The sequence below is a fragment of the Lithobates pipiens genome, unplaced genomic scaffold (genome assembly GCF_037356315.1).
Source record: "Lithobates pipiens isolate NorthernLeopardFrog02 unplaced genomic scaffold, aLitPip1_a1.2 Scaffold_18, whole genome shotgun sequence".
Lineage (NCBI taxonomy): Eukaryota > Metazoa > Chordata > Amphibia > Anura > Ranidae > Lithobates > Lithobates pipiens.
In genome coordinates, this window is record NW_027507758.1 from 536383469 (window position 1) to 536398403 (window position 14935).

General features: G+C 45.0%; 1 protein-coding gene across 1 annotated transcript in view; it reads right to left on the reverse strand.

The window, feature by feature from the left end:
* Nucleotides 1–14935, reverse strand: part of SMC6 (structural maintenance of chromosomes 6) — a 171531-nt gene that overhangs the window by 107187 nt on the left and 49409 nt on the right. Inside the window, exons 7-8 of the mRNA XM_077488817.1 lie at nt 14781–14861; nt 13375–13476 (exon numbers count right to left, since the gene is read on the reverse strand). Of these exons, the coding sequence (XP_077344943.1) occupies nt 13375–13476; nt 14781–14861 (183 nt within the window). The remainder of the gene's footprint in view (nt 1–13374; nt 13477–14780; nt 14862–14935) is intronic.

A 14935-nucleotide genomic window follows, 5' to 3' on the forward strand; every position in this document is an offset into this window, starting at 1 on the left:
ACATGAATACTGCATTTCCGGCAAGATCAATTGGTATTTTCTGTAATTGCTGAAAAATAGGATTTTTATAACAACTTACCTGTAAAATCCTTTTCTTTGAAGTATATCATGGGACACAGGGCCATAGTAGTTACTATATGGGTTATAGGCCACTTTCAGGTGATAGACACTGGCACGCCCTCAATTAAAAAGTGCACTCCCTATATAACCCCTCCCACTGGTAGGAGTATCTCAGTTTTGTAGAAAAACAATACAAGTGTATTAGCAAAGAAGGGAGGGACCTCTGTGTCCCCTGATGTACTTCAAAGAAAAGGATTTTACAGGTAAGCGGTTATAAAAATCCTATTTTCTTATCGTACATCACAGGACACAGAGCCATAGTAGTTACTATGTGGGATGTCCCATAGCAAGGCCAACTGAAGGGAGAGAGACACAACAAAAGTAGGGCACCAAGAGACTAGACTCGTAATGCAGCCTGTAGTACACTGCACTCAAAGGCGATATTTTCATGATCTTTTACAGCTACTTGATAGAATCTGGTAAATGTATGGACTGAAGACCAAGTTGCGGCCTTGCAGATCTGAGCCATGGAGGCTTGGTGATGCAATGCCCAAGAAGCACTAACAACCCCAGAGAAGTGTGCCTTAATATGAACAATTACTTGACATATCCATTTAGATATAGTAGATTTCGATGCTGCCTGTCCTCTTTTAGGACCGTCTGGCAACACAAACAAAACATTTGTTTTATGAATCTGAGCAGACACTTTCAACAGGCTTTGACCGCTCTCCCCACATCAAGAGAATGTAGTGATCTTCCTTCCACAGAACGAAGTTCTGGAAAAAATTAAAGGCAGAACAATATCCTGGTTTAAATGAAAAACCTATACTACCTTAAGTAGGAATTCAGGATGAGGGCGCAATAAAACCTCATCCTTATGAATAAACCAATATGGCTCTTTACAAGAAAAAGCAACCAACTACTCTGATATTCTTCCTGCAGAAGATATGGCAGCCAAGAAAATAATTTTTCCTTGCCAAGAGGACCAAGGGAATATCTCGGACCTTGCAAGAGAAGGTATGTCGATAGCGGTAGGGTCGTAGGGTCCCCTATTGCCATTTATATAATTTCGGCAAACCAACATCTCCTGGGCCACAAGAATCATCTCCTTCCCTTCTTTCTTGATCCTGCGAGAAGGCGCGGAAGCAGCAGAACAGGAGGAAAGGCAGACTGATCCCACGGAAAAACCAATCCAAACCAATCTGTTCCGTATGCCAACGGATCACTTTGTCCTTGACACAAAGTAGTCAATCTTTTTGAAACTGGATGCAAACAGATCCACGTCCGGAACTCCCCATTTTTGGCATATTGACAGAAAGATGTCGAGGTGAAGGGACCATTCTCCTGGGAATAATTGCTGGCGACTCAAGTATTCCGCCTGCCAATTCCCTATCCCTGGAATGAAAATTGCGGATAGGCAAGGAATGTTGATTCCCCAAGATAGAATATGATTCACCTCTCTCTGGGCTGCATGACTTCTCGTGCCCACTTGGTGATTGATATAGACCACAGCTGTGGCATTGTTGGATTGGATCCGGACAAGACAATTCCATAGTCTGAGCATCCAGGCCTCCAGCCCGAATCTCTAGAATATTGATGGGCAAGATCATTTCCGATTTAGACCATTTCCCTTGGACAGACGCTTCTTCCAGGACTGCTCCCCACAGAAGGCTGGCATCTGTTAGCACCTTCCAGGTAACTGGTAGAAAGGATTTTCCTTTTTGAAGAGTCTTGGATATTAACCACCAATTGAGATGGTGATGCACTTTGGGGGATAAACGCATTGGGAAGTCCAGAGCTTCGACCTTCTTGTTCCAAAGGTGAGAGGATACGGTTTTGCAGCAGTCTTGATTGAAACTGCGCATAAGAAGCGGCCTCAAAAGAAGCCACCATCTTTCCCAAAAATTTCATGAAAAGTCAAATAGAAGGATTCTTCTTTGTTTTGATCAACTGAATCAGTTCCCTTATGGAGCTGACCCTTTCCTGGGGCAAAAACACCCTCTTCTGAGCTGTATCTATGATCAGCCCCAAGTACTGCAATCTCCTCGATTGTTTTAAGGAGGACTTTTCTAGGTTGAGAATCCAACCTAGGTATTCCAGGTAGTTGACTCTGGTGACCAAACATTGGTTTTAAGCGAGCTATCAATTGATCTGTCAAGAGTAGATTGTCTAAGTAGGCTAGTATCGTTATACCTTGAGCCCCTAACCTGGTTAAAGACGGAGCCAGGATCTTTGTAAACACTCAAGGTGCAGTAGCTAGACCGAAGGCAGAGCTACAAACTGGAAATTAAGATTTTCTACCTCGAATTGTAGAAATTTTGTGGTGAGTGGGGAAAATCGCTCACCAGACGGCACATAGAGAAAGGCATCCTTGATGTCGATTGACGCCAGAAGTTCTCCCCCTTGTAGGATGGAGACTACTGATTGGATTGACTCCATGCGAAAAGAATGGTATTCAAAAACTGGTTTAGCTCTTTGAGATCTAAAATGGGTCTGACATCCCTGTTGGGTTTTCGAACCGTGAAAAGGTTTGAATAAAAACCCTAATCCTTGCTCTTCCAAGGGGACCACCGATATCATTCTTTGAGACAAGAGACGATCCAAAGCTAGAAAGAGGGACTTCTTTTTCACTGGATCTCTGGGAACTTTTGACCTGAGAAAATGAGGAGACGGCAACCCTCTAAACTCTAGTTTGTAACCTAGAGAATTGAGGAAGCCACCCATCTGTCTTGACATTGTTCCTGCTAGACCCTTGAAAACTGTAGAAGCCCGCCCCCCTCCCCACTTGAGAGAGCGGGGTGCCCCTTCATAAAGAGGCTTTAGTATTTTGTTTTGTGGGATACCTCCCCCAGGTCCTCTTTTGGCCCTGGGACTGACTCTGAGGTTTAACTCTCCGTTTTCAGTTGGTCATGATGTTTTGTATAATCATTTTTTGTTAAAACTTATACCAGCTTTTGGGGTTGTTCATGTTTAGGTTTATGTTTATAATATTTAGGTCACCAGGGGTTCTGTTGTTGAGATTTGAATTTGCATCCACACTATGTTTAAGTTTTACATATTGTGTATGCTTTATGAGTATTTTAAAATAAATAAAAAAAAAAATTTTATATAAAAGAGGAAAAAACTTTTTCCCGTTTATGGGGCTTTATAGAGTTGTGTAACATCTATATACGGAGCGACATTAAATGAATGTGTGTGTGTGTGTGTTTATTAGCCGATTGAGGTTTGATAGTGTTATGGTGCAATAGATTTACATTGCATCTCATGGATGGTTGAGGTTTCTATATATATATATATATATATATATATATATATATATATATATATATATATATATATATATAGATATATTCTATATATCTGTTCCATGTTAATTTTGAAAGGTTTGGGGATTCGTTAATACATGATTGATTCTGTGGAATTTATATTTAATTATTAAACTAGGGTGCCTACTACTCTCCGTCAGAGCGCTTCCCTTTCACACTTCATTACAATTGTGTTTATTTTACTGTGTGTGGATAATTGGGTAAACGCTGTGACAGTGGGTCAGAGGAACTCTTAAGGAATCAATAATCAAAAAGAAATAACATACATTAACCCCTTTAATGTTTACTATGCATGCGCGTCGGGGTTTTGGTGACATCCATCAATATGCCACCTAGTGCCTTAGACTTGAGGACTTTTCATTTAGTAGAAACATAAGTTTTTTCTATACGTCTTCATATGTCTTTATATAAGCCTATACACACACAGTATGAGATATGTAGTGAGGTTTATAACCTTCTTATTCACAAGTAGATTATCAAGTGGTCGTTTCCGATATATATATATATATATAGATATATATATCTATATATATCTATTATATATATATATATATATATATATATATATATATATATATATACACACACACACATACATACACACATGGGTCTCACATGTGGAAGAGGGCTTTATAGTAACACTCACACATGGACAAGGGCACTTATTTATTTAATGTTATGGATGTAAAGCACTCAATTTATTTACTCGTTTATTCACTTATGATTGACATTTGAGTATTATATGTTGAAATCTCTCTTTTTCCATAGTAAGCTAAGCCATGAAGCTTCATTCTTTTTGGTTTATTTAATAATTTACTGCATTATAGATTTCTATTATTCATATATTTTCTCACTACTCAAATATCTTCATTTCTCACACATTCACATTTGTTCACGCGTTATTATACACATTGTTTGGTGATACATGATTCATCATTGATAATATACCTGATTTATATTTTCACTTATTCACATTTGCATTTTAAGATATTCATAAAAAAAATTAAAATTATGCTTTTTCATTTATTCACTTATATATTGAGTATTGCATTTTGTGGGTTTTAATTATTTAACTACTTCATTATTCAAATTGTTTAATTAGACACGGTATTTAATACATTTTTTGTGTTGTGATTGTTTGCTATGATTAAGCACTACAGCTAGTGCAAAACGTCAGCATTTTCCTTGTTTGCTGTGCTTGTTGAGCTGTGATGTGACCCTTCAATAAAGTAAGATGGTTTTTCTGAGCCGTCATGACTGCCTAAAGGCTGATGCCTCTGCCACCAGAGAAGAAGCACGTTTTAAAAGAAAAAATGCTTAAACTTCTTTTTAACCGGAGAAAAGGGAATTTTTCTCATTAGAAATTCATTGGATATACCTATCCAGATTATCTCCAAATAACCGTTCACCGTGAAATGGGAAAGCCAAGAGCTTTTGCATGGTGCTTTGGCTAACCAATTTTTCAACCATAGGATTCTACGCACATGTACCAGCCGTAGCATGAGCCGTGAGGCCTGGAGAATCTTTGATAGAGTCTACTGTAAAAATGAACGCTTCCGATATCCCAGGCAAATCTTAGGCCTGCTGATCAGGAATAATCTTGAGTACCTCCATAAACTGGTCCTTTAAGGACTGAAATACTCTGATTGCTGCCAGGCTGAACCTGTGAGCGAAATACAGATTTTAAAAAGGAATTCCAACTTATCTGTTGGATCCTTTAGCATATGAGCATGTCAGGTACAGAGGCTATAGCAGCGTCAACTGCTGGAAATCCCCATTTTTTATAGAACGCATCCTCCATAGGATAAAGTATTGAAAACTTTTTTTAGAGGAAAAAACTGTTGATCTGGGTGCTCCCACTCAGAATACATAAGCTTTTTTAGCCATGAATGGATAGGAAAAAACATGAACAGATTGAGGAGGCTTTAGTGAACCCAAACCAAATGTGGGCTCATCGATTGACTGTGCTTATTGGCAGTAAAAATGTGGAGCAGACCAGTTCAGTGAGAGACTGTACCAACCCACCTTTCTTGCGAACCTGATCCTTTCGTATTAGGTTCATCGGACATCAGCCTCTTACTGGTCCCTTGAGAAAAATTTGTCATCTCTCTCACCTTGTTCCTCAGCATGAGGGTCCTGAGCATTGGACGGGGACCCAAGTCCCACTCTGGGATGCAATTAAAGCATCAATCTTTTGCTCCAAACTTAGAATGGTTGGAGAAAAAAAACTTCCTTAGTTATATATACAGGGGCTGTAAAGCAGCTGCAACACTTCCCCCTCCTGATGGCTCATTCTGACCAGCCATATTGCTCTCAGGGGAGGGTGCCATCTTTTTTGAGGCCCCCTAGTGACTATAGTCTTTCTAGAGCCCTTTTTTTTCTTAGGCGATTTTAACCTCCCTATCAGCCATAGCCTGATGCACAAAGCAGAGGTACTACCAGAAGGAATGCATGCATTGCTTGAGCAATAGTCCAGCTCAGCCTGATGCAGTAGCAAATGTGTCAAAGGTATGCCTGTGTCACCAAACCACATATATACCTTCGCAATGGTGCCATTAAAACACACATTCCCCACGCTGGGCGTTGGAGGACGCCAATGGCGCGCTAAGCCGCCCCCCCCCCCCCCATCACTACGGCCCTTCCTCTCTCCTTTCAAAAGAAAGCTTTTCCCACTCTAGTGCGGGCTCTGATAATCAGAGAGAAATGGAGATGGGGGGTCCTGGAAGCCGCCGAGCAGTGTGCCATTCGCACTTATTTAATTTTTTTTGAGCGCTCTTTCCCTGAAGAAAAAAAAACAGCACAGGGGGGTGTCTGGTAGGGAGGCAAAACCTCCCTGGCTAACCAGAGGTCTGCTGCCGGCCGGAGGAAGAGAAAACTGCTTTTTTCATGGACACATCGTGGGCTCTCTGAGAAGCATGAGACGTAAGTGCTGTATACAGCCCCCAGTGGCAACACATAGGCATGACAACATTTACTAAATTAAAGGAGACATTTGTAAGAAAATGTAAAAAAAATTTGTAGAAAAACTCCACTTACCTTTCCCGCAGCAGGGTTTTCTGTGGCAAACCAACAGACCCAATATTCACCCTTCACGGTGGGTTTCGTTAAACCTTCAGGAGCTGGGAATCCTCAAGGAAACCCACAATCCTGGACCTGTAATACCACCACTGCCAGTAAAACTTTATGGCCTCAATACCAAAAAGTACTGGATCCTGGGGTCCAGCTCCCTAAAAAGAGAAGGGTTACAGGCAAGGCCTCGGATCCGAGGCCAGGTACCATTCAATTCGGCCAAAAAGACAATTTGAAACAATCCGGCTGCACGGCTAGCCCCAGGAAGGATTGCTCCAGTGGAGCTCAGCACAGCACATCTTTACTTGTGACCAACACCTTAGACACTGGAGAAAAAAATAGGATTTTTTTGTACTCACCGTAAAATCCTTTTCTCTGTAACTCACCGACCAACACAGCTCCTCTCATAGCCATTGGGTTTCATGCCCTATTACTAGGAGATACCAGGCATTAGTTGTTATACTCACAACTCTCAGTTCCGCCCAGGGGACGGTCCCTTGGGCAACAACCCTCCAGCCTGTCATGCAGTCATCAGTACGTCAACAAGCAGTATAACGTAAAGAGAAAAAGGAGGGATGGGTGCTGTGTCGGTCTGTGAATTACAGAGAAAAGAAAAAAAATCCTATTTTCTCTTATATTCCCCGACCGGCACAGCTCCTCTCATAACCATTGGGACATCCCCAAGCAGTGCCAAACGAGGGGTGGGAAAACAGCATAGAAACTTCATCCACCATGGCAAGTGGGAACTAGTGAAACTTTACCCACAAAAAAAAAAAAACAGTGCGTGGAGAAATCCACCACAAAACCAGGGTACCCTCAACAGGAGTGACTACCCAAAACCGCACAAAAAAACTACGGAATGTAATGCAACAGGGCATTAACTTAACGGTACTGTGTTATTATCGAAAAACCACGAAAAAAGGAAATACATTGCATATTCAATTACAATTATACGGCCGCCTGCAAAACTTCGCGGCCATAACAGGCATCAGCCGATGCACTGACGTCTACCTTGTAGAACTTGGTAAACGTGTGGACAGAGGACATCGCTTTACACACCTGAGCGACAGATGCTAGGTGTCGGAAGGCCCAAGACGTTCCGATTGCCTTCGTGGAGTGGGCCGTTACCGGAAAGGGGGGGCACCTGCCCCTTCAAGGCGTAGGCTTGTACCACAATCTGTCTGATCCACCTGGAAAATGGTGACCGATGAGACCGCCATGCCTTTCTTGGGACCAGCCACCGAAACAAACAGTGAGTCTGACTTCCGAAAGGGAGCAGTGGCAGACAAATACACCTTCAGAGCCCGAACCACATCCAGAGCGTGAAGGGCCACCTCCTTAGGGTGCTTCGGCTTAGGACACAGAGATGGTAATACAATGTCCTCATTGATATGAAAAGCCGAGACCACTTTCGGTAGAAAAGATGGTTGCGGACGCAACACCACCCTATCCTTGTGGATAACCAGATAAGGTGACTTGCAGAACAAAGCCACCAGTTCCGAAACTCTCCTGGCTGATGTGATGGCCACTAGAAAGACCACTTTCTGGGAAAGAGTCAACAGGGGAATCTCCCTGATATTTTCAAATGGAGGTTTTTGAAGCGCCGATAACACCAGGTTCAAATCCCACGGGGGTAACGTTGGCCGTGCCGGAGGGACTACATGTCGTACCCCCTGAACAAAAGGTACTCACTAATGAGTGAGATGCCAGGGGTCGCTGAAAAAAGACAGCCAAGGCTGAAATTTGCCCCTTAATGGTGCTTAACACCAATTTCTGGTCTACTCCTTGCTGAAGAAACAGCAGGATCCTAGATATAGAAAAGGAACGCAGATGCCACCCTTTCCCCTAACACATGGATATGCTGGCCTTCCAGGTACGATGATATATCTTCCGAGAAGATTTCCACTCCCTCAACATAGTTGGGATCACCGAGTCTGACAGACCCCGGTTCCTCAACAGCCATGCCGTTAAAGCCAGCGATGGTAAAGCGGGATGGAGAATCGGACCTTGAGACAGAAGGTCCTCTCGTAACAGCGTACTAGGTCTGCGTGCTAAGGCCAATCTGGGGCAATCAGTATTACTGGAATCCCCTCAACTTCCACTCTGCGAAGCAAACATAGCAATAGTTTCAGTGGAGGTAAGGCGTAGATCAGCTGGTACTGATCCCACGGAGCCACCGGTGCGTCTGCCCACGGATCTCTTGTCCTGGACATGAATCTCGGCACCTTGAGATGGGAGGCCAGAAGATCCACGTCTAGTGTGCCCCACCTCAGGCACAGAAGCCTGAATACCTCCATATTCAACGCCCATTCTCCTGGGTCCAGCATCTGGCGACTCAGATAGTCCATCTGCCAGTTCTCCACTCCCGGGATGTAAATGGACGACAGGGCCAGTACGTCGCTCTGCCCACCGAAGTATGTGAGCGACCTACTGTGCGGTGGCTGAGCTTCTTGTTCCCCCTTGGTGATTGACGTATGCCACAGCTGTGGCGTTGTCAGACTGGATCCTGATTGCATGCCTCTGAAGTCTCATCGACCAAATGGAGAGGCACAGCCTGATCGCTCTTAGTTTGAGCAGATTGATCGGCAACTTGGAATCTTCTGCCGACCAGAGGCCCCCAGCAGACTGAACCCCCCCATCACTCCACCCCAGCCGGTGAGGCTGGTGTCCATTGTGCTCACTGTCGACTTCAGAGATAGGAGCGACTTCCTGGACTAAATCACCGGGGACCTCAGGCACCAGATCAGCGAGTCTCTGACTGACTAGCTCACCTGGATCTGTCAATCCAGGGACAACCAAGATTTGCCACATTTTGTCAAAATTTCCTTCTGCAGGACTCTGGTGTGGAACTGGGCATATGGTACTGCCTCGAAGGAGGCTACCATGAGTCCCAGGACTCGCATGCAGAAGCGCAGCGACGTCAACTTGCGGTTCATCAGCAGTTTTACCGTGGATCTGAGAGTCTGCAGTTTGTCTGAAGAGAGAAAAACTCTCGCTTCCATGGAGTCCAGCAGCAAGCCTAGGTACTCCAGATGCTGGCACGGTACACTCACCGACTTCTTTAGGTTCAACAGCCACCCAAATTATTGAAGGGTCTGCATGTTGATCACCACATCCTCCCCTAATTCTGAGGGGGAAGATGACCTCAGGAGATCATCTAGGTATCCCACGATCGCGATCCCACGCTGCCGCAACAACACCAAAACTGGAGCCAATACCTTGGTAAAGACTTGGGGGGCTGATGCCAGACCAAAAGGAAGAGCCACAAAATGGTAGTGGGCTTCCCCGGCTGCAAAACGCAGAAACTACTTTTGATGCCGAAGGCATATGGGTATGTGCAGGTACGCATACTAGATGTCTAAGGATGCCAGGGAGTCCCCTTGATGGAGGGCAGCCACTACTGAGTGAACCGATTCCACCCTGAACCTCTGCACTTTTACAAAGCGATTGAGGGCATTCAAGTCCAAGATTGGACGCATCCCTTCCTTCTTGGGAACCACAAACAGATTTGAGTAGAATCCCTGGAAGCGTTCCAGCTCCGGAACAGGTACAATCACCCCTCGATTCAGCAAGTCCCTTAAGGCCCCAAACAGAGCCTCCCGGGGATACGGGTACGCTGGAGGGGAAGAATCTGTTTGGCGGCCAAGAGAGGAACTCTATCTTGTAGTCTGTGGAAATCAGATCGCAGACCCATTGGTCGGATAACCGAGAGGACCAACGGGCTGCAAACTCCCGAAGTTGACCCCCCCACCCGAGACCTGGGTGGGGGCAAACCTTTATGCGGCAGCACTTTTATTCGCTGGCTTGTTAGGCTTGCGGTTCCAGGGACGTTTTTGACCGTCCGTGGGCGTCCTGTCGGGTTGGAGACGTTTTGTCGAAGCACTGGGCGGACGAAAAAGCTGCTTGTGAGCGGAAAAAAAGAGGGCCCTTGCCTGCGGTGTGGCTCCTTAGCCTTCCTGGCCTGTGGGAGTAGAGTACTCTTACCACCAGTGGCATTTTTAATAATGTCATCTAACGAGGCTCCAAAGAGCCGGTCGCCAAGGAAGGGAAGATCCCTCAGGGCTTTCTTGGATGCCTGGTCAGCAGACCAGCATTTTAGCCAAATCAGGCGCCTCAGCACCACAGCTGACACTGAAGCCCTGGATAACAGAGGGAGAGTATCCAGGGCCGTGTCACAGACGTACTTAAGGCCTTGCACTAGTTGGTCTGCTAGTTCCACGCAGACAGGGGAGGCCTGTTGCTCTCCCATTTCGTGGTGCAAAAGTTTTACCCACTCGGTCAGTGTCTGCGACACCAGTGCGGATGCCAGTACAGGTCGCACGGCTGACCCCACAACCGTAAACAAGGAACGAGCCACCGCCTCGGCCTTCCTGTCCGCGTGATCCTTGAATGCAGGAGTCCCCTCAACCGGGATTATGGTTACTTTATTTAACCCGGATACTGGGGGGTCCACGACCGGAGGAGCCGACCACTTTTTTAGAAGGCTTTCCTCAAAGGGGTAACGCACCGCCATGTATTTGGGGATCGCAAAGGTCCGTTGAGGGCGACCGCATTCCTTGTAAATTAACTTATCAAAATAAGTCAGATACGGGAACACCTTAGGTGAACGTGCTGGCTTGCGGGACCCAAAAGGGACCGGTACATCAGCAGAGGGATCCGCTGGCTCCTGAATCTTCAGGGTATCACGCACAGCTGTGATAAGTGCTCCAACTAGCGCTTTGTCGCGCGCGGACACGGACGGGGACTCATCCTCACTGTCCGAACGGTCCTGGTCAGCGTCATCTGACAAGACAGAGCAGGGGTCACCGGCCTCAGCAGGACCCGAGTCTGTGTCAGAGCTCTCCCCAGAGGATGGGGGGGGGGGGGGGGGGGGGAGCAGGGGCCGCTTTTTAGCACCTTTCTTCCCACGTGCCACCTCTATCTTGGCAACAAACTAATTGAGGACCGCCGTAAGGATGGCCATAGGGACCACGCAGTTCGCAGGTGACCCGGTTGCAATTGCCAGGATTTTGGGGGAAGAAACACCAGTTTCTGAAGCCATGCTGACCCTACCCTGTCTGCCACCCGAAGGGGACTTAGGACAGTGACAGTCCCACCCTCCTGCTGCCGCTGACTGAGGGGCTCTAACCTGCTGGACTCACCACCCTGGGCAGTTCTGCGCTGTATTACCGCAGTGCCTGATGATCCCCAGCGCTCCCAGATGAAGAGATAGCAAAACTGTCAGTGGCCGCACGATCGGTGAGCGATCTTACACACGTGTCCAGAATCACAGGATAAACCTCCCAGCGCTCTGTGATGACCAAACAGGAAGCTGAGGGCACAGGGGCTGCTGCTAGAGCACAAAAAACGTGCTCCGGCTACAAGAAAATGGCTGTCAGTGTTCTAATAGAGAATCACTAGGAAAATGGCGGCTTGAAGCCAGAAGCATGTCTGACCCTTGCCCATACTTGAAATGGCCGCTGATCAGCACTATGAGAGGCTGGAGAACATGTGGCAGACAGCGCTGCACCAACACATGGGCAGACTACACAGGCATCCAGAGGGACTAAACTGCAGGACCCAGGCACCTAGCACAGCTAAACCCCCAGGTGAGAGCCCGGGGCGCACACACACACCGCTCAGCACATGTACAGCCCCCCCCCCATGAGGGGGGGAAAGGAGGTGAGTTTGGGACATGGGAGAGAAAAGAGGGGGTGAGGGAGGCCCCCCGAATGGACCTCCCAGGGAATGCCCAGCTGCTCCACCCTGCCAAGATAGGGAGAGCTGTACTTACCAGTCCTGAAGAGCTGGGAGACATTCCATGGTAGTCAGCTCCTGATCAGTACAGGGAAGACTACTGGCCCAGCATACTGTGACGCAGACATCAGTAGCCCGGTCATATGTATGCCCCGGAGCATAAAGCTCACAGATCACCTCTGGAGTTGAGGTATGTCGTGGCCTGCCGAGCCGTAGCTGCGACCTGCACACGCTCAATGGCCGGACTGGGGAGACTACAAGGATAAGTTTACCAGCCGGCTATTGATAGAAGATCACAGGATCATTCATCTTGCACAAAAAGCCAAGCTTCTGCATCAAAAAAACACGGACCTATGGGCCCGCATGGTTCCTAGGTCTATCTCCTTCACTAGGCAAGAAAAAACTGAGTCTGCTAGGGCAGGCTGTGGGGGTTGTAGCCTAGGAACTGCCCCCTGGGCGGAACTGAAAGTGTTGTGTTACAACTTTGCCTAGTATCTCCAGTGATAGGGCTGACAACCCATTTTGTTACAGAGAGGAGCTGTGTTGGTTGGTGAATATAAGAGAAAATAAGAATAAAGTGATTTTTAAATAATATAAAGAAGATTTAAAAGTGCCCCTGTTCCCATGTGCAAATGCGCACTCTGGTCCTACATGCATATGCAAACGGCGATTGCACCACACAGTTGAGGCATTGATGCAAATGTCAAAGTGAGAGCATAATTCTAGTCCCAGAACTCCTGTGTAACTCTAAACTAGTAACCTGAAAAAGCGTTTAAAGTATGGAGACATTTCACGGGCATACGCAATTTTAAAACATGACACGTTTGCTATCTATTTACTCAGAGTAATATCATAATACATAAAAATGGATATTATATTGTGTTTTTGTGCATTCAAATTGAAGTGTATTTTTCCCAAAGAAACTGCGTTTGAAAAACTGCTGAACAAATATTATGTGACATAAAAATATACAACACCCACCATTTTATTCTCTAGGGCCTTAAAAAAAAAATATCATGTATGGAAGTTCTAAGTAGTTTTCTAGGGAAAAAAAAATGTTTTCATACATAGGAGTGCATTGTCAGAATTATCCCAGACTGAGTCTAGGATTCAAAGCACTTCATGAAGGATACATTGTTAACAACCCTGCACTGTTGGCAGTAAAGTCACTGTGAGCACTTACCTCTTCACCAAAATTAATTTGGTTATCTGTTCTGGCCTTTGTTTCCATGATGTAAGAATAATCTTCCTTCATCTGTTCCAGCTGTGTAGCTTTCATAAAAAACTAAAGCAGAAAAAATGCAAGTTAAAAAAAATCCATGATAAAATTTTTGTATATTAAAGCAGAACTAAACTCCCCAGTGTATTCTACCTTCCATTCATGCAGCAGTTACATCTCGCGCTGGCCGCTGTCCTTATCCCCACGGAATCTCTGCCTCTTAATTGGTCAGCATGGGATGAGGTCATTCCAAGCATGTGCACGGGAGTCAGTGATTCCAGCACAGCCAGAGTGTGGCGGTTATGCAACCTGAGCTGCACATTGGCAATTCAGTGTACATTCAGTAGAAAACTGCAAGCAGGAAGTTAAGTTTGTATAACTGCAGAAGAGACATAGCATGTCTCACCTGCAATAAAAATCTGCCTGCTCACAGTTTTATAAAAGTTAGGTTTAGTTCCACTTCAGTTGATGCTGGAAGCAGCTTAGACTGCCCTCCATTATCTATAGTTAATGGAAAAAAACAGCTACTACGTAGCCAATATTGTACATGGTAGACAAGTGAAAACTGCATTTGACTAATCACACACTCATACAACTGATATATTGTCTTCTACAGCAGCCAAACATCCAACCTATATGAATAATGCAAATATCTTTCAAATAGCTTACACAGTACATATGAATAGTCACAAATATGTGCTTTATAACCTCTGTAATGCTGAGAGAGACTTGTTGCTGCATGTTAGGGCATGTGCCAGAAAACCTTGTGCCATCTGCTCCTGTAAACATAGCCATATGCTTAGATTAAAAGCAATGGCCAGCAATAGGTCTGAAGGGCTGCCCCATATCTTGATGTTCAGTACTGAGAATTTGCTGCTTTCCTGTAATAAATTAAATTATTACACAACCTGGAAGGGGATGCCAGCTTTAAAATGGATTATTGAAAAATAAATAAAACTCATGCACATAGCAGTGGAGCAGGGGGAATGAAATGAGATCTATTTTATCTCATGGTGACCTGCAGGAACCATAGTAACACAACAGCTAAACAAGCCTGGTACTATGGAAATTGTTTAATAGAAATGAGGATATTTGAAAGGCAGCATCTTAAATCACCTTTGCAATGAATTATACCTGCCCAGAAACCAACGATAGTAAAAGTATGTTGGAATGTCAGAGGAGAAATTAAATCAGAAATAAATCACATATTTTAAATGGATTATCCATTGTTCATTCTTTTTAAAAAAATTATCAGAGGCATACATTACAGTCAAGCAATCAGAACTGGATACTGAAGCTATTGGTTGAGTATCATTATGTACCTTGCATCATAGAAAAAGAAACTCATAATACATTAGAACTTTTCTCACCTTGTACTTGTCAGATTCATTCTTCGACTGCAAAAACAGTTTACTCATTTCTTGAGTTAGAACAGACACTGGGTTGTCAATCTAAATGAAAAAGTAGTTAAAACCACATATCACAGAAAGTTAAAACGCTAGCAAAAACATTTTTGAGACCTGGG